This window comes from Ailuropoda melanoleuca, chromosome 6 (genome assembly GCF_002007445.2).
Source record: "Ailuropoda melanoleuca isolate Jingjing chromosome 6, ASM200744v2, whole genome shotgun sequence".
In the NCBI taxonomy this organism is placed as follows: Eukaryota; Metazoa; Chordata; class Mammalia; order Carnivora; family Ursidae; genus Ailuropoda; species Ailuropoda melanoleuca.
The window spans coordinates 73253720-73274260 of NC_048223.1; the positions used below are offsets into that span (position 1 = coordinate 73253720).

The 20541-nt window shown below is 36.6% G+C and overlaps 1 protein-coding gene across 1 annotated transcript in view; it reads left to right on the plus strand.

Annotated features, from left to right (window-relative positions):
• The window catches only part of VPS26A (VPS26, retromer complex component A), a 37138-nt gene that overhangs the window by 5960 nt on the left and 10637 nt on the right, over window positions 1-20541 (plus strand). The window contains exons 2-6 of the mRNA XM_002913729.4: window positions 604-753; window positions 11293-11368; window positions 12484-12640; window positions 13229-13393; window positions 15657-15763. Of these exons, the coding sequence (XP_002913775.1) occupies window positions 604-753; window positions 11293-11368; window positions 12484-12640; window positions 13229-13393; window positions 15657-15763 (655 nt within the window). The remainder of the gene's footprint in view (window positions 1-603; window positions 754-11292; window positions 11369-12483; window positions 12641-13228; window positions 13394-15656; window positions 15764-20541) is intronic.

Sequence of the window (20541 nt, forward strand, 5' to 3'; positions counted from 1 at the left end):
GGCTTACACATTTTCTTTGGAAAAATTCACAGTTTAGTCCCCTCCAGTAGAGCCAGTTTTATTCCACAGGTTTATACAATGTAACACATCCTATTCAGACCTATATAGCAGTACATTTTAAAGTAAATATACATTGTAATAATTCATTTGGATTTGTACACATAATTTGGATTGTATGAGTTCTGCATATGACATAACAACATAGAAGTATAACTAAAGGTAACTTTTCAAATCCAGGTGTTAAGAATTAATTTTCTAGGTTTCTGGTATATGGTAGTAATTGGTTATATATAGTGGTTACCTATGGAAATGATTGAAATTATAGCATGTTTAAATTTTAGTTTTCTTTTTGTCTTTTAAAAAACTGTGGTAAAAAACATACAATATGAATTTGTTCTCTTAAATTTTAATGTACAGTACAGTATTAGCTGTATGTACATTGTTATACTAAATTTGTTTAGTTTTGGTGTAGAATTTGATATAAGTTCTTATTTCAATGTTGTACTTGCAGATTGCATACTAACTGTAGGTCAGAGATCATTAGATTTGAATTACAAAATGTAATTACAAAACATAATTATGAGCATTTTCCTTTTATTTCAGAGTTTTCTTGGAGGCTTTTTTGGACCCATTTGTGAGATCGATGTTGTCCTTAATGATGGGGAAACCAGGAAAATGGCCGAAATGAAGACTGAAGATGGCAAAGTAGAAAAACACTATCTTTTCTATGATGGAGAATCTGTTTCAGGAAAGGTAATTCTTTGGTTTGTGAGAAGTACCTAGTTGTAGGAGATTAGAATTAGTCATCAAAGTTGTCTGTACTGTTTCTAAATTTGAATGACTTTGTTAGAGATGGGAAGTTTTTTTAGAAGGTCACCTAAAATCCTTGATTCTTTCGAGCATTTACAGGAAAGATTCTTAAACTGGAAGGGTTGCAGGGACAGAATCTAAAGTTGCAAGCAGAATTTTGTGTTTGTGACTATTCATCTGTTTTGCTTCACTTTCTTCAGTGGGGCTACGATCCACTCAGTTTGTTTCTCCTTTTACGTTAAATTGAGTTACAGAGATAGGGGATAACTCTTTAGTGTACCTTTAAATGTTTCTTTCTCATTCTTTATAGCTTATGTCTCTGCGCTATTACCATCGTGTCTGTTGATCTCATTTCTTGGCACTCTGTAAAGGGCTTAATATACATTTGGAATGTATCTGTGTATGGTCAGGTACATTTTGTGAGCCCTTCTGTAAGGTTTCGCTTTTCCCCCTTTTCCTTATCAAGTGATGTATAAAAGTAATCTTGTACCTTAGCAAATATGATTAATACTCATTAATCATTATTTTTTTTTTTAAGTAGGCTCCAAGCCAAACATAGGGCTTGATCTCACGACCCTGACTGAGATTAAGAGTCCAGTGCTCTAGGGGTGCCTGGGTGGCTCAGTCGGTTGGGCATCTGACTCTTGATCCCAGCTCAGGTCTTGATCTAGGGGTGGTGAGTTTAAGTCCAGTGTTGGGCCAGGCATGGAGCCCACTTTAAAAAAGAAAAAGAAAAAATCATGTGCCCTACACTGACTGAGCCAGCCAGGTGCCCCTTTTTTGTTTTTAAGTCTTGTAGGAAACGGTCTTTGTCTGGTTTAAAGTGATCTTATGTCATCTGGGCTAGTTAGGATTTCATGGCTGATGTTTCTAGGACAAATAAACGAAGATGGGAATAAAAGGGGAATAAAGGGAATAAAAGCTACTTCAGTGTGGTTTATAGAAAATAGTGTGCCTTCAGAATTGCTAGAGGTCATACGTAGTCCTAATCAATAACTACAGATTTTAAAAAATTATAGATCTTTTATAGGTAAGTATTTTCTGTTGCTCAAAAGATACTGTATCTGGAACCTGATTATTTATTGACCTGAGATTTTTTTCATTTTTAACCTTTTATTGTAAAATAAAACACATATTGAAAACCACAAAACAAATAAATAATCATAAGGCATGTTTTCTTGTAATCACTATTCAAGTCAAGAAGGAAAACTTTGCCAGCTACCCCTGTGTCTGATCCCAAACATAGCCTCTTCCTCTCAAAAGAAACCTCTATGCTGACTTTTATAATAATAAAATTCCTTGTGTTTCTTAATTGCTTAGTCTTGCTCCCTTAAAAAGATTAATATGGCTTTTAAATCTCTCTTAATCTCAGATTCCCTCTTCATGCCTTTCTTTTCTTATACTTTGAAGAACCTGGGACACTTGAATTATTGAGTTCTCTGTGATTGCATACTTATGATACAGTTGTTGACTGTAAATTGATAGCTGGACCTAGAAGCTTAATCAGAGTCAAGTTCAGTTCTTTTGGCAAGAGTATATGTGGCGGTGGGTTTTTTTTATCGGGGGTACGTGATATTTGGTTTTCTCTTTTTTGCAAGTGTTGTAACTGCTGTTAATATTGATTCCTGGCATAACTTCAGAATAGGTTATTAAATAGGTGACATAAATAATTTGAAAAGAAAGCTTAAGAGAAAGAGAAGAAAACAAGCATTGGTTATCTGTGACCCCTCATGTTCACTAAGAACAAGTCTAGGCTTTCTGAAATATCTGAGTATAATAAAAAGATCATTAGGTTAGAGTTGGAAGATCTAGTCTTGACTTTACCACTGTCTTGGTAGGTAGCTCTCGGTAGTCATTTAACTTTCTGGATCTCACTTTAAAATTAAGGAAGTTGGACTGAATAATTGGTTTCCAGACTTGGTTTTGCGTGATAGTGTCTCTGCATAAAAATCCTTCATACCTTAGATATAATTTTGAAGTTCTGAGAGTCTGACATCCCAACCAAAGCAAGAATGAATTCCTTTTATGATATTCTTGACATGTGAATTTCTCTCTGCACGCTTTTTTTCCAGATCTTTTTTTTTTAAGAATTATTTTTTTAGATCAGTTTTAGGTTTATAACAAAATTGAAAGGGAAGTACAGGTATTTCCTATATGCCTCCTTCCCCTACACAAGCATAGCCTCTCCCGTTATCGACGTCATTCGCCAGAATGGCCTGGTTTTTACCCTAGAGTGGACACATCATAATCACCCAGTTGGTAGTTTACCTGAGGGTTCATTCTTGGTGTTGTTAATTCTGTGTGTTTGGATAAATGTATGACATATGTCCATCATTATAGTATCATACAGGGTATTTTCATTACCCTAAAAATCCTCTTTGTTCTGCCGATTCATCTCTCCCATCTTGCCTGCGAAACCACTGACTTTTATATTGTTTCCATAGTTTTGCTTTTTGCAGAATGTCATGTAGTTGGAATCATACAGTATCTAGCCTCTTCATATTGGCTTCTTTCACTTAGTAATATACATTTAAGGTTCAGTTGTGTCTTTACAGCTTTATAGCTCACTAGAGTTGAATAATATTCCATTATCAGGATGTACCACAGTTTATTTGTCCATTCACCTACTGAAGAACATCTTGGTTGCTTCCAAGTTTTGGCAATTATGGATGAAGCTGCTATAAACATCTTTGTGCAGGTTTTTGTATAGGCATAAGTTTTCAACCCATTTGGATGAATATCTAGGAGTGTACTTGCTGGATTGTACGGTAAGCCTGTCTTTAGCTCTGTAAGAAACTGCCAAACTGTCTTCCGCTGTATTGCTGCTATTTGGCATTCCTTCAGCAGTGAATGAGAGTTCCTGTTCCTCCACATCCTTGCCAACATTTGATGTTGTCAACGTTCTGGATTTGGTCCATTTTAATAGGTGTATAGTTGGCAATACGTTGAACATCTTTTCTATGTTTATTTGCCAAGTGTGTATCTTCTTTAGTGAGGTGCCTGTTCAGATCTTCTGCCTACTTTTTAATTGGATTGTTTGTTTTCTTGTTGGGTTTTAAGAGTTCTTTGTATGTTTTGGATAACTGTCCTTTACTAGATGTGTTTTCTTCAAAAGTTTCTCTTAGTCTATTAATTTTGATTTTCCTGACGTCCATTGAAGTTGAGCAGCCTTTCATAGACTTATTGGTCATTTGATCTCTTTTATGAAGTGCCTGTTCAAGTTTTTGGGGGGTGAAGAGAGCTCGTTTTTCTACTCAGCTGACTTTTTTTCTTAGTGATGTGTAATATTTTTGTGTGTGTGTTCTTGATAAGAGGCTTTTATGCTTCTCAATGTAGAGTCCTTTGTGTATGTGTTGTAAATATTTTCTCTCACTTTCTGCTGTGACTTTTCACTATATTACTAGTGTCTTTTGTTAAATAGTTCTTAATTTTAATACATGATAAATGCTATGTTTCCTTTTTGTTAGTGTGTTTTGTATCCTTTTAAGAAATCTTTGCCTACCTTATGGGCATGAAGATATTCTCTTGTTCTTTCTCCTGTAAATTTTTTTATTTTACACTTCACATTTAGATCCTCAGTTTGCTTGGAGTTGCTTTAGTCTTTGCGACCTAGGAGTTAAGCCTAGTTTTTTTTTTTTTTTACTCCCCTGTCTGGCTATCTCACGAACAGAACATTTATCCTTTCCTTCACTGCACTGCAATATCACCATTGTCATAAACAGAGGTTGTGTGGTTCTTTTTCAACCTCTCTGTTCTGTTCCATTGGTGTATTTGCAACATTTATTTTCTTTAAAAAAAAATAGCCTATTGAGTATAATTCATATACCAAGAAATTCACACTATTAAAAATACAAGTCAGTGTTTTTATTATATTTGCAGAATTATGTAACCGTCACCAGTAATTCCGTAACATTTTCATCACCCCAAAAGAAACACCATACCATTAGCATTCACTTCCTTAGTGCCATAGACTGAATATTTATGCCCTTATAAAATTTATGTGTTGAAACCTAATCCTCAGTGTGTTGGTATTTGGAGATGGGACCTTTGGGACATGATTAGGTTATGAGGATAGAGTCCTCATGAATGGGATTAGTGCTCTTATATCCCTTATACCTTCAGCCTTGTAAGAGCACAGTGAAAAGGTAGTCCATCTGTGAACCAGAAAGAGAGCTCTCACCAAATCTGCTGGCACATTGATCTTCAACTTCCTGGCCTCCTGAACTGTGAGCAATAAATTTCTTTTGTTTATAAGCCACCCTGTCTACAGTATTTTGTGACAGCAGCCTGAATGAACTGAGACACCTAGCAACCACTAATCTACAAATCTGATTTCTTTCTCTAAGGATTGGTCTATTCTGGACATTTTATATAAATTGTATCCTACAATATATAGCCTTTTACATCTGGCTCCTTTCACTTAGTGTGATGCTTTAAAGGTTCATTCCTTTTAAAGAAAATTGGTAAAAAATATGTATAATAAAATTTGCCATTTTAACCATTTTTAGATGTACAATTCAGTGGCATTAATTACATTCACAAGGTTGTACAACCACCACCACTATTTCCAAAATTTGTTCATCCACCACCACTATTTCCAAAATTTGTTCATCACCCCACATAGAAACTTTGTACCTGTTAAATAATGCCCATTTCCTTTTTCTCCCAGTCCCTGGGTACCTCTGGTCCACTTTGTTTTTCTGTAAATTTGACTGTTCTAGTTATTTCTTAAAGGTGGTCATATAAGATTTGTCCTTTTGTGTCCAACTTATTTCCTTTAGCATAATGTTTTCAAGGTTTGTTCATGTAGTATGTATCAAACCATCATTTTTTATGATTAACTAATATTCCAATACATATCCATGTGGAATATGGATATACCACATTTCCTTTATCTGTTCATCAGTTGCAGGCAGTTGGGTTTCTACTTTTTGACTATTATGAAGAATGCTGTACATTTGTGCACAGGTTTTTGTGTGAATATGTGCTTTCATTTCTCCTGGGTGTACATGTAGGAGTGGAATTGCTGGGTCATATTTTAACTTTGTGTTTAACTTTTAGAGGAACTGCCAATCTTTTCCAAAGCAGCTGCACTATTTTACATTCTTTCCAGCAATGTGCATGGGTTCCAGTTTCTTCAGTTTCTTGGCAGCACTTAATATTGTCTGTATTTTTTATTATGGCCATTTTAGTGGATATGAAGTGGTATCTCATTATGGTTTTGGTTTGCATTTCCTTAATGACTAATACTGAGCATCTTTTCACATGCTTATTGCTGAAGAAGTCTTTGAAGAAAAGTCTATTCATATACTTTCACGTTTTTTTATTTGGTTGTCTTTTTATTGTGAGTTGCAAGAGTTCTTTCTATATGCTTGATGCAAGTCCATTATCAGTATATTTCACAAATATTTTCTCCTGTTCTCTGAACTGTCTTCACTTTCTTTTCTCTTTCTTTCTTTCTTTCTTTCTTTCTTTCTTTCTTTCTTTCTTTCTTTCTTTCATTGTCTTGTCTTTTCTTTCTTTCTTTCTTTCTTTCTTTCTTTCTTTCTTTCTTTCTTTCTTTCTTTCTTTCTTTCTTTCTTCTTACCTTCCTTCATTCCTTCATTCCTTCTTGTCTTCACTTTCTTGATGGTCTCTTTGAAGCACTAAAGTTTTAAATTTTGATTAAGTCCCAATTTATCTATTTTTTTGGTTGGTTGCTCATGCGTTGGTGTTATCTTAAGAAACCATTGTCCATCCAAAGCAGTGAAGATTTACTCCTCTGTTTTCTTCTGAGAATTTTGTAATTGTACCTCTTACATTTAGGTCTTTGATCCATTTCAAGTTAATATTTGTATATGGTGTGAGGTAGGGATCCAGCTTTATTCTTTTGTATGTTGATATTCAGTTGTTCCAGCACTGTTGTTAAAAAAAATATTCATTCCCCATTGAACTGTCTGGGGACTCTTGGGGACTCTTGTAGCATATACTTTTTAAAGTTAAAATTAGTTGCTGTTTAAAGTTTTTTGGAGAGTTTTGGAATAATTTCTTTCTTTTTTTTTTAAGATTTATTCATTTGAGAGAGAACGTGAGCAATGAGTGGGGTTGGGGGGCAAAGGGAGAGGGAGAAGCAGACTCTCCCCTGAGCAGGGAGCCCAATGCAGGGCTTAATCCTGGGACCCTGGGATCATGACCTGAGCTGAAGGCAGACACTTAACCGACTGAGCCACTCAGGTGCCCCATTTTTGAAGCATTTCTTTTTCTTTTTTTTTTTTTTTTAAAGATTTTACTTATTTATTCGACAGAGATAGAGACAGCCAGTGAGAGAGGGAACACAAGCAGGGGGAGTGGGAGAGGAAGAAGCAGGCTCATAGCGGAGGAGCCTGATGTGGGGCTCGATCCCATAATGCCAGGATCACGCCCTGAGCCGAAGGCAGACGCTTAACCGCTGTGCCACCCAGGCGCCCCTGAAGCATTTTTTTTTTTTTAAGATTTTATTTATTTATTCGACAGAGATAGAGACAGCCAGCGAGAGAGGGAACACAAGCAGGGGTAGTGGGAGAGGAAGAAGCAGGCTCATATCAGAGGAGCCTGATGTGGGGCTCGATCCCATAATGCCAGGATCACGCCCTGAGCCGAAGGCAGATGCTTAACCGCTATGCCACCCAGGCGCCCCCCCCGAAGCATTTCTTAAGACGAGTGGGACTATGTAGATTATTACAAGATAAATAGAGAAATTCTTAAAAGGTACTTACTCAGATTTTTTTAAATCCTTGTGTAGAATATTTACTGCTTTGGTTCATGTTCAAGTGACAGTTCTTTCTTAAGTCTAGAACAGTTGGACTGTATCCTAATTGTTTTATGCTTTAAGAATATATTTGAGGGGCGCCTGGGTGGCACAGCGGTTAAGCGTCTGCCTTCGGCTCAGGGCGTGATCCTGGCGTTACGGGATCGAGCCCCACATCAGGCTCTTCTGCTATGAGCCTGCTTCTTCCTCTCCCACTCCCCCTGCTTGTGTTCCCTCTCTCGCTGGCTGTCTCTATCTCTGTTGAATAAATAAATAAAAAAATCTAAAAAAAAAAAAAAGAATATATTTGAGCTAGGTTTCCTATTTTTGAAATATAGCCTGTATCAGTATACCTTCTGAATAATTTTGAGAGAGTCTTACTGACTGCATGTTTAATTAGTGAGGCACAATACTTGTGAAAAATTTGATAGTAATTTGGGTATATTTTTGGTGGGTTCATAAAGTGTAATTCCTTAAGATTCTTTTAGATTGATCAGTTATAAGTATATTGTCTTGAAGTGGTGGTGCTGGTGCCAAGCCACCTATAGTGAACTCTGTATTCCTTGTTACAAAAGTGAACAAAGGCATATATTTATTCTGAGATTGTAGGGCTTTACAGGTTAATTGTTTAAACAAAGAATATTGTTGCAGTATCTTTCATCAACATGAATATGGACCACATTCTTCTGGCAGCAGTTGGAAATTAATTTTGGATAACCACAATATCCAGCAACAATAAAGTGCAGATACCTTGGTAATTCACTGTAAAAGATACTATAAATGGTGTATATACATTGATAGATGTTTGTCTTAAATGCAAAGTAGATGAATTTTATTCCTCAAACAGCTCCTGAAGACGGCATTATTTGAGACATCTACAGAATATTATATGCTGAAGAGTGAGCTTTGAGATTGGCTTGTTAGAGCAGTGAATATATTTTATATATAGTTTCCTATGTTTTGTTTTCATGGCCTTTTAAACAGGTATACATAGTCTCACATTTCTCAAATTATTTATTAATAGCAAAGGGAAAAAATAGTAACTTTAAATTGGAGAAACCTGGTAGCTCGCCTTGACTAAGTGATCAAAGTTAAGATTACCACTTGGCATGACGTACTTCCTAATAAGATACACTGAGGAGGACACAACTTCATTTCTGTGGCATTCTTGGCAAGAATGCATAAGCTGAGTCTAACTGTGATAAAATATCAAACAAACCCAAATTGAGGGTTGTTCTACAAAATAAGTGACCTGTATTCTTAAAAAACATCAAAGTCAAGAAAGGCAATGACTGGGAGCGCCTGGGCGGCTCAGTTGGTTAAGCATCGGATTCTTGACTTTGGCTCAGGTCCTGATCTTTGGGTCCTGAGATTCAGGACTCAGCTCCCTGGCAGGCCCCATGGCGGGCTCTGTGCTGAGCATAGAGCCTGCTTGAGATTTGCTCCCTCTACCCCTCCCCACCTGCTTGCCTATGCACTCTCAAAAAAAAAGAAAGAAAGGCAATGACTGAGGAATGTTTGAGATTAAAGGAGACTAAAGAGACATAACTATATGTAATGTGATCCTGGATTGGAGCCTGGACAGGAGGAAAAATGGTGTAAAGTACATTATTGGGATAGTTGTTGGGATTTGAATATAAACTATGGAGTTTTAGGTTTCCTGATTTTGATAATTGCACTGCAATTAAGAGATTATTTTCTTATGGAACACATGAAGTGTTCATGGGTAGAGGAGCACGATGTCTCCAATTTACTCGCAACTGTGAAAAAAAAAGTTGTATATGTATGCATGCATGTCTATATAGAGAGAAAAGATGATAAATCATATGGGACAAAATATAAACACAATGAATCTGAATAAAGGTTATGTGTGATTTTCTTGTGCTGTTCATGAAACTAAGTTTGAAATTATAATAAAAGTTACAAAAGTATAATGGTATTAAAGTTCTTTAACTCAGTTCACAATCATAGTTTCACTTATATTTTTATGTTCCCTTGCAGAACAGCTTTTAAATAAAAATGCTTAATTATGCCTTCCAACTCGATCCTTCAGATTCTAGAATATCTTGCTTTAGGCTTAAAAGCAACTGTGTTTTGACATCAGTGGGAGACCAAGGACAATTTCAGAGTTTAGGCAATTTGATAGAAAAATGGAATAGCTTTAAATTTCTATCTTAATAGTATGGTTTCAAAGTGTTTTTTGAAGAACTGCAAATTTAAAAATATCAGACACAGCCATGTTCCAATGAAAATATTCCCCAAATCTGTTGCCAAATAGACATTTTAAAAAGCGTTCTGTTTTTTGTGCTTTATTAGTGTAAATTAGAGAATAGCTCTAATTACAGCCTGACTTGTGAAATAACTGGGAGTTAGGCTTGTATTATTTGTGGTTCAAACCTAAAATTCTACTTGTTATTGTATGTGAAGCCTCTAAGTATACTTCTTTTCCTTTAAAATGAGCATTTTTCTGAATTTGAAAGTATTATTTGCCTATTGTAAAAAAAAAAACACAACAAACCCTTGAAAACGACAAAGAAGAAAACAAAATTACTCATAATTATACATTCCAGAAGTAACTGCTTTAAGAGTATTTCTTTTGTGTAATTTTAAATGTAATTGGCATTATGCTTGTATACAATTTGACCATGCTTTCTTCATGTAACATATCATGCACATCTTCCCACATCATTAAAAATTCTTCGATCTTATTATTTTTAAACTTTAATAATATTCCATCATATGATGTACCACAATTTATTTAATTATTTACTTCTTTCTCTGAGATATTAATTTGGAAGGCAAGTAACTAACTCATTCTGGAAGATATAGAAGTGAATATTTTAGTTAATATAGTTTGCAAACAGAAGTAATTGTATCTCCGTTTTCTTTGGTCCTTGATTACTGTTACCTTTTGAGAAGCATTATTTAAAAAAGCTTTTAAGAGTCTTGTTAACATTATTTTTTATAGTAAAGAATAAATCTGGAAGTATGCTTTTTTGTATGTTAGCTAAACTTAAACATTGGGAAAAATTTTTTAATATGTATGTACTTTATAGACATTTTGTCAAATTAAAAAATTTATAAAATTAAAATTTATAAAATAAGGCTTCCATTTGGCAGATGTGAATTTAGGATTTCAAGATTATATATTTTACTTCAAAAATATGTAAGATAAATCATATTCAAAATTTCAATCTTTAGACATTCTGTTTTTAGAGTGAGTAGCAAATTCAGGGGAATAAACATTGCTTTTAAGGTTAAGAATTATTAATAATACATAAAAAATAATTCTAATAATATATTTTTGGTTAAAAAGAGCTGAAAGTGATCTTTTAGGTAACTTCTTGAAATTAGTAGTGATTACCTTACATTAAAATGCTGTTGTATAGAATTGTTTAACTATTTGACCAGAAAACACATTTGACTGGTTGCAGATTTTCCCCTTTTTTTGATTTGAGTCTTTATAGTTCTCCAATTTATAAAGGATTCCTTCCTAACAAAGCAAGTGCTTTTAAGTGTATGTATAAGTGATTGTATACGAGTAAGTTATACCTTCTCTGGTGCTGTAAAGTCGTAATGATCTAGGTATGTGGTGGTGTCTCAAACTTAAGAAATGATACCTGAAATACTTATATATTGCATTAATCTGGAAGGAATCTATCAGTAGTCCCACTCAAAGGATTGTTAACATCTTTTACAATTTCATGTTTTGGCAGGTAAACCTAGCCTTTAAGCAACCTGGAAAGAGGCTAGAGCACCAAGGAATTAGAATTGAATTTGTAGGTCAAATTGGTGAGTTTTAAAATAGTATTACTTTTTTTTTTTTTTTTAAATGAAAACTGAGTTTGAAAAGGGTTGGATTTGGCACTTAAAATCTTGAATTATAGAGATTAGCTTTGTGGAAGGAAGGAATCGATTTTGCATAATAAAAGAGAGGATTTATTTTATAAACATTAAATCATGTTTCTTTGAATTGTATTAAATGATAACTTGACTCATCCTGCCTTTATTTGCTATTAAACTTAATTACTAAAAATGAAAGGATTTATGTAAATTACGAGCCTTGAAAAATAATTCAAGTAAATTAGTTGACTCACTGAAATTTCCATCTGCCTACATTTTTCACCAGCTTTACAATTACCAGTGTCACCTCATCCTTCACTTTCTAATTACCCATGCCATTTGTCTTCCTAACCTCGTGTGTGCTTGTAGCCAGACTCACCTGTCAAAAAATTCCATGTGAAAAGGAAAGGTGTAATTTTTTCTTGACGTAGATCAGCTTGTGTACATTTCCACACATGTATTTCAGAGGCATTCTTGGTTTAGTAGGAGTTAAACTGTATAAATCTTTTGGTACTACAGATTGAAAAACAAAAGAAAATCGGTCTTTCTAATACAGTATATGTAGCTAGGTTTTAAATCTAGCTTTCTAAGATGTACCGTACATTTTTAAAGTATCGAAATTGGAGTCAGTAGATACGAGTTTATGTGTTTATTCCAGATGAGATTATAGTTGAGGGGCAAGCTATAGTAATTCACTGTAGTTGATAAGTCTTTCGTATATTATAGTATTAGGTAATATATTTGCCTAACTAAAGCAAAACAAATGGTTTTTGCCTTGAAGGGAGGAAGTTCAAATAATTGCTGGAAATGTGTCTGTTAAAGCAGCTTCATTTTGGGCAAGCCCTAACTACATTAAAGGAATGAATACATCTTTTATAATAGAAATTTTCATTGTGCTGTGTGGCTTGAATATTTTTATGCCTCGGTGGAGCATAATGAGGAAGATAATGGAATTTATGTCATAGGTGTAGTATATTAAAGACAAATCCGGAGGTAGAAGTTTGGGTTTTAATGAAATAGATATTAATTGTAATTGGTCTTTTTTGCTTTTTAAAATTTTGTAGAACTTTTCAATGACAAGAGTAATACTCATGAATTTGTAAACCTAGTCAAAGAACTAGCCTTGCCTGGAGAATTGACTCAGAGCAGAAGTTATGATTTTGAATTTATGCAAGTTGAAAAGCCATATGAATCTTACATCGGTGCCAATGTCCGCTTGAGGTATGAATGTGTATTAACAACTGTAGATGGTGTCAAAACCAGAAAGTAATGGCTACTATTGAATGTCTTATTAGAACTTCTCATTATAATTCTGGACTGATGGTCTTCAGATTTTTAAGAATTCTGCCAAATATTTTGTTTTGTCTAATGTTCACCTGAGGTAATAAGAGCCTTCTATCATAGATTTAGAGAACAGGCATCATGAGAAGTTTTAGTCATATACTTCCTTTGTATGACTCATCCCCTAGGTACTTCCTTTTGTCTTGTAAACAGAATTACGTGAAAATCCATTAGTTTCCCAGCAAATCTCATTTGGTATATGGTAAGAAGTGATAGAGATTTCCTCAGGAAGGCATGACCATAGCACTTCAAATGCATCTAAAAAGTACATATGCTCTTCTTAAAGTTGCACTTTGTATTTTTTTTTTTTTTGATGGTGGGGCCGTTTAAAGTTTAGAACTCTTTCATGAAGTAGTTGATCCCAAAGGATAAGCAAGGAGAAAGCTGGAGTTGCAGTTAATGTTTGCTTATTTAAAACACTAAAATTTATCATAGGAGATTTAACTTCTCTCTCTGTTGACTTTGTAGGTATTTTCTTAAAGTGACAATAGTGAGAAGACTGACAGATTTGATAAAAGAATATGATCTTATTGTTCACCAGCTTGCCACATACCCTGACGTTAACAATTCTATTAAGATGGAAGTGGGCATTGAAGATTGTCTACACATAGAATTTGAATATAATAAATCAAAGTAAGTACTTTTAAAAACAGATAACTTTAAATGTTCAGGGAAAATTAAGTAATAAGCTTTTCAGGTCTTTGTAAATTGGTCAAAGTAGGGATAGAATTGACATTAATTTGATGTTAACAGCCCAACAAAATCTCTGAGTGGAAAGACTATCTTCTTGACCCAGTACAGGTGTCTTTCATATTCAATTCCTATTAAGTCTCTGCTTGGTCATTTTTTGTAGAGGATCTTACCATCTCAGAAGGCAACTAATCCCTTCTGTCTGTAAAAATTTTCCTTACTGGGTTGGTATAACTTTAGCCTAGTCATCTCTTTAAAGCTAAACAAAAATACTTTTTTCTGACTACATAAGCAGTACATTTTCATTATTGAAAATGTTGGCAATGTCGGGGCACCTGGGTGGCTCAGTCAGTTAGGCGTCTGCCTTTGGCTCAGGTCTTTGGCAGTGTAAAAGATTACATTTTAAATTTTATTTTTTTTATTTTACCACTTAATCACAATATCTCTTGCATTTCTTTTCATGAGAGAGGGAAAGGTATATATTATGTTTATGTATGTTGTATTTTTACAGAAACGGGCTCCTGTTTTTATTGTTTAATGCTTTGTTAAACTTTATTATGGAAAAATTCAAGCCTAGACCAAAGTGTATGAACAATACAGTGAATCTTCAGGTACCCAATGCCCAGTTCCAGCACTTGTCAGTACACAGCCAGATCTGTTTTATCTGGATCCAGCCCCCACACTCCAATAGATAATATTGAAGCCAATTCCAGACATAGAATTTCATCCATAAACCTTGTGTATCATTTTAAATATAATACTGTTATATCTAAAAATATTAATAATTTCCTAATACCTGTACATATACAGTCAATGTTCATGTTACCCTGATTGGCTCATAAAATGTCTTTTTTCCCCACATGCATGTTATTCACATCAGTATCCAAACAATACTTGTTGAAATCCAGGGCATCCAGACACATTGCATTTGGTTGTTTGACTCTTAAATTTCTTTTAATTCATAAGTTTCCCTCCTACTTTTTTCCACTAAAGTTTATTTATTGAGGAAATGGATATATGTTCTTTTATCCCCTTCCTGTGTACTCTTCTGTTACATGACTTTTATTAGTTGACACTCACCAGTTTATATCCCTAAAAATGGATATAAGCATGCCTTCAGAGTCTTAAATTATATTGTTAATAAAATTATCAAATTGTTTAGGACCTAAAAGCTTGTCACTGGAAGCCTCCCTTCAGGCCAGCATAATTACTTTGATCAACTCCTGGAATATTATTTTGAGATTCAAACCTGGAAGAAGGTTAAAAAGCCCTCTGGGGATTGTAGTAATTTCCGGGTTTATTGGCATGTCATTTCAGAGTACATGGGAAAGGACTTTGATGACTAGATATCATAGCAACAAACTCAACCTGTGGAGTCTCTCTTTGTGGGCAAGTGCTTTGGTGGCTGCACTATTCTAGCACTTACAGTAATAAGGACACTAAACTCTTGTATAGAGTTTTAATGTTCAGAAACATCTTTATACACCGAATAAATATTGCAAGCATAACAGTCTTAATTTTCTGTGCTTAAATTCTTTGGAAACTTACCTCTAAGTAAAGGACCCTCTAAGTAAAGGACTAACCTCTAAGTAAAGTTAATCAGGCTAATTCTCCCCTTTGAGGTATATTGATAGCCAAGTAAAATCTTGATTCCTATTTTTATAGTAAAATGGTGAATACTTTTTTGAAAAAAAAACATTAAATAATATGAATAGTCAAAATGGTATTTTTAAATTTATTTATTTATTTGAGAGACAGCATGAGCAGGGGGAGGGACAGAGGAACAAGCAGACTCCCCACTGAATGGGGAGCTGGACGCAGGGCTCGATCCCAGGACCCTGAGATCATGACTTGAACTGAAGGCAGATGCTTAACCAACTGAGCTACCCAGCTGCCCCCAAAATGGTATTCTTAAATAGTTACTGTCATAAAGATGTCTGTTTCACTCTTTTTAAGATTTATTTATTTATTTTATAGACAGAGAAAGAGACACGAGTGGGAGGGGCAGAGGGAAAAGGAGAGAGAATCCAAAGCAGACTCCACACTGAGCGTAGAGCCCAACATGGGGCTCAGTCAAGACCCTGAGATTGCAACCTGATTCGAAACTAAGAGTCAGATGCTTAACTGACTGTGCCACTCAGGTGCCCCTTTTTTTTTGTTTTTTTAAACTGATATTTGGTAAATGAGTTATGTTCTTCCCCCAAAGGTATCATCTAAAGGATGTGATTGTTGGAAAAATTTACTTTTTATTAGTAAGAATAAAAATCCAACATATGGAGTTGCAACTGATCAAAAAAGAGATCACAGGAATTGGTAAGTCAAAAAGAGTATTTGAATTAAAATTCCTGTTTTAAAAATTTTTGAATCTTAAAATATTGTTTAGCTATATAATAAATATACATATTAGATACTAACTTTGATACTTAATATTGCATAATATTTATGCTTTTTTTAAAAATAAATTTTTGAATAGGTTATAAATTCACATCATTCAAAAATCAAGTATAAAAGACTATAGTAAAAAGTATCCTGTTTGTGTACTCCAGCTACTCATAGGTCATATGTTTATGTTTTAAAATGCTTCTTGATATTTATACATATTCAGTAACTACCTCTATATTATACCCTTCCCCTGCTTTTAAGTTAAATGTGTATGTACAATATATATTTTGCTTTTTCGCTTAATATGTCATAGAGATCTTTCCATATCAATGTGTAGAGTGCGTCCTCATCTTTTTTATAGTATTCCTTTCTATGGATATACTAGAATTTAACCAGTCTGCTACAGCTTGTTTCTAGTCACTTGCTATTCCAAACAGTGCTTCACTTAATAATGTCATTTTGCATGTGTGTAGGTAGGTGTGTGTGTGAGTTAAAAATCTTAAAAGTACAATTGTTATTTCAAAAGAGTATATTCATTTGTAATTTTGATACATATCAGTTTGTCCTCTTTATGGGTTGTACCAATTTGTATTATTATCAGCAAGGAATGTAGAAGAATGCCTCTTTTTCCTCTTACTCTTTTTTTTTTAAGATTTTATGTATTTATTTGAGTGAGAGAGAGAGCATGAGCAGGGGGAAGGGGCAGAGGGAGAGGGAGAAGCAGACTCCACACTGGGAGTCTGATGTGGACCCTGGGATCATGACCTGGTCTGAAAGCAGACGCTTAACTAAGACACCCAGGCGCCCCTTCTCCTCCTATTCTTACCAATGCAACATTAGAAACTTTTTTTTCTTTAATATTTTATTTATTTATTCAACAGAGATAGAGACAGCCAGTGAGAGAGGGAACACAAGCAGGGGGAGTGGGAGAGGAAGAAGCAGGCTCATAGCAGAAGAGCCTGATGTGGGGCTTGATCCCAGAATGCTGGGATCACACCCTGAGCCGAAGGCAGACGCTTAACCGCTATGCCACCCAGGCGCCCCAACATTAGAAACTTTTTAGCTGATCTGGGGGCGCCTGGGTGGCGCAGTTGTTAAGCGTCTGCTTTTGGCTCAGGGCGTGATCCTGGTGTTTCAGGATCGAGCCCCACATCAGGCTCCTCCACTAGGAGCCTGCTTCTTCCTCTCCCACTCCCCCTGCTTGTGTTCCCTCTCTCGCTGGCTGTCTCTGTCTAACAAATAAATAAATAAATCTTTAAAAAAAAAAAAAAGAAACTTTTTAACTTTTTAGCTGATCTGATGGGTAGGGGAAGAAAGTTCCTCATTGTAGTTTTAATTTAGTTTTCTCAGTCCGAGTGAAGGTAAGCATCTTTTCATGTGTTTAAAAGCTATTTCTATTTCTTTTCTGTACACACTGCCTGTCCATATCCTATGTTCCATCTCCATTGGATTATTAGTCTTTTCTTACTGATTTGTAGAAACTCCTTATATATTAGGGAAATCAGTTCCTTTTTCTGTATTAAAAGCAGCAAAAGAGGCACTTGGGTCACTCAGTTGATTAAGCATCTGCCTTTGGCTCGGGTCATGATCCCAGGGTCCTGGGATCGAGCCCCGCGTTGAGCACCCTGCTTCTCCCTTTCCCTCTACTGGTCTCCCTGCTTGTGCTCTCTTGCTTGCTCTCTCTGTCAAATAAATAAAGTCTTTAAAAATAAACAAATGGGGGAGGAGTTAAGATGGCGGAGGACTAGGGGACCCCTTTTTCAGCCGGTCCCCTGAGTTGAGCTGGATAGGTACCAGACCATCCTGAACATCCACGGAATCATCATGAGACGCAGGAAGATACATCTGGATCTCTACAAATGAACATCTCCACCGCTGAGTATTGATGTACGAAGCAGGGAGCCGTGAAACCGTGCATAGATATCAGAAGATAACGGAAGGGGGAGGGAGCCCCCGCGTTCAGGTGCCAGGAAACGGTAGCCACCTGCATGGGGGAGCGGGTGGACTCACGGAAGAACCCGGGAGACAGCAGACTGAGACCGTGAGCTGGGGAACATGCGCGACCTGACTGAAACGAGCTCCGGTGTGCTCCGTGCAACCAGACTGAGACCAGGAGCTCCGGAGCCACGCGGGGGCAGCTGGCGGTGTTAGAAACACAAAGGACAGAGACGCGCTGGCCCTGGAAGTGAGGGCTGGGATGCCGGGTGTGGGGCGCACATCGAGACGCGCTGGCCCTGGAAGTGAGGGCTGGGATGACAGAGTTAAAGTGGCCAGAACATCAGTGGAGAATGGTCTGCGATCCCTCTGTTCTGAGACAGAGGCTGAGATTCGGCTATTGCTGCTCTGACTCTCAGAAGAGGCACAGCAAACCGCCAGGGAAAGCCTGCAGAGAACAAAAGCCTGGAAATACCGGCTCACAGTGTGCCCATCCCCCATCCCCCCTTGCAGGGGACACGGAGACTCTACCCAAACAGGGTTGCCTGAGTATTGGCGTGACAGGACCCTCCCAGAGAAGGCAGGCTGAAAAATCAAGAAGCCCACATCCCTAAGATCTCTATAAAACAAGGGCGCACGGCCTGGGTCCCGGTCAATAATTTGGGCTCTGGACAGGACCCTCCCAGAGAAGGCAGGCTGAAAAATCAAGAAGCCCACATCCCTAAGATCTCTATAAAACAAGGGCGCACGGCCTGGGTCCCGGTCAATAATTTGGGCTCTGGACAACCCCGCAACCTCTCCTCATCAGAGTAACAATGGTCAAGATGATGTGTAGACTTGAAAAAAGTATTAACGAAAATGTTAATGAGAATATGGAATCTCTAAGAGCGGAAATGAGAGCAAATCTGGCAGAAATGAAAAATTCTATGAGCCAAATGCAGTCAAAACTAGAGGCTCTGACGGCCAGGGTCAGTGAGGCAGAAGAACGTATCAGCGAATTGGAGGATGGGTTAGTAGAAGAGAAAACTAAAATAGAATCTGGACTCAGAAAAATCCATGCTCAAGAATGTAGGTTACAGGAGATTACTGACTCAATGAAACGTTCCAATGTCAGAATCATCGGCATCCCCGAGGGGGTGGAGAAAAACAGAGGTCTAGAAGAGATATTTGAACAAATTGTAGCTGAAAACTTCCCTAATCTAGCAAGGGAAACAAACATTCGTGTCCAAGAGGCAGAGAGGACCTCTTCCAAGCTGAACCACGACAGACCTACGCCACGTCACATCATAGTGCAATTCGCAAATATTAGATCCAAGGATACAGTATTGAAAGCGGCCAGGGCAAAGAAATTTCTCACGTACCAAGGCAAAGGTATCAGGATTACGTCAGACCTGTCTACAGAGACCTGGAATGAGAGAAAGGCTTGGGGGGGCATTTTTAAAGCTCTTTCAGAGAAAAACATGCAGCCAAGGATCCTTTATCCAGCAAAGCTGTCATTCAGAATTGATGGAGAAATAAAGACGTTCCAAAATCGCCAATCATTAACCAATTTCGTAACCACGAAACCAGCCCTACAGGAGATATTAAGGGGGGCTCTATAAAGGTAAAAAGGCCCCAAGAGTGATACAGAGCAGCAAGTCACAACCGATACAAAGACTTTAAAGAGAAATGGCATCATTAAAATCATATCTGTCAATAATCTCTATCAATCTAAATGGCTTAAACTCTCCCATAAAACGCCACAGGGTTGCAGATTGGATAAAAAGACATGACCCATCCATTTGCTGTCTACAAGAGACTCATTTTGAACCTAAAGATACATTCAGACTGAAGGTGAAGGGATGGAATACCATCTTTCACGCCAATGGACCTCAAAAGAAAGCTGGGGTAACAATTCTCGTATCAGACAGATTGGATTTTAAACTAGAGACTATAGTTAGAGACACAGAAGGGCACTATATTATTCTTAAAGGAAGTATTCAACAAGTGGATATGACAATTATTAATATATATGCCCCCAACAGGGGAGCAGCAAGATACACAAGCCAACTCTTAACCAGAATAAAGAGACATATAGATAAAAATACGTTAATAGTAGGGGACCTCAACACTCCACTATCAGAAATAGAGCACCCATGCAGAAAATCGACAAAAAAAACAAGGGCTGTGAATGCCATTCTCGACGAGTTGGACCTCATAGATATATATAGAACACTACACCCCAGAACCAAAGAATATTCATTCTATTCTAATGCCCGTGGAACATTCTCAAGAATAGACCATGTTCTGGGTCCCAAAACAGGTCGATACCCNACCAAAAGATTGAAATTATCCCCTGCATATTCTCAGACCACAACGCTCTGAAATTGGAACTCAACCACAAGGAAAAACCTGGAAGAAACTCAAACACTTGGAGGCTAAGAACCATCCTGCTCAAGAATGACTCGATAAACCAGGAAATCAAAAAACAAATTAAACAATTTATGGAGACCAACGAGAATGAATACACAACGGTCCAAAACCTATGGGATACTGCAAAGGCAGTCCTAAGGGGGAAATACATAGCCATCCAAGCCTCACTCAAAAGAATAGAAAAATCTAAAATGCAGTTTCTATATTCTCACCTCAAGAAACTGGAACAGCAACAGAGGGACAGGCCTAACCCACTGACAAGGAAGGAGTTGACCAAGATTAGAGCACAAATCAATGAATTAGAAACCAGAAGTACAGTAGAGCAGATCAACAGGACTAGAAGCCGGTTCTTTGAGAGAATT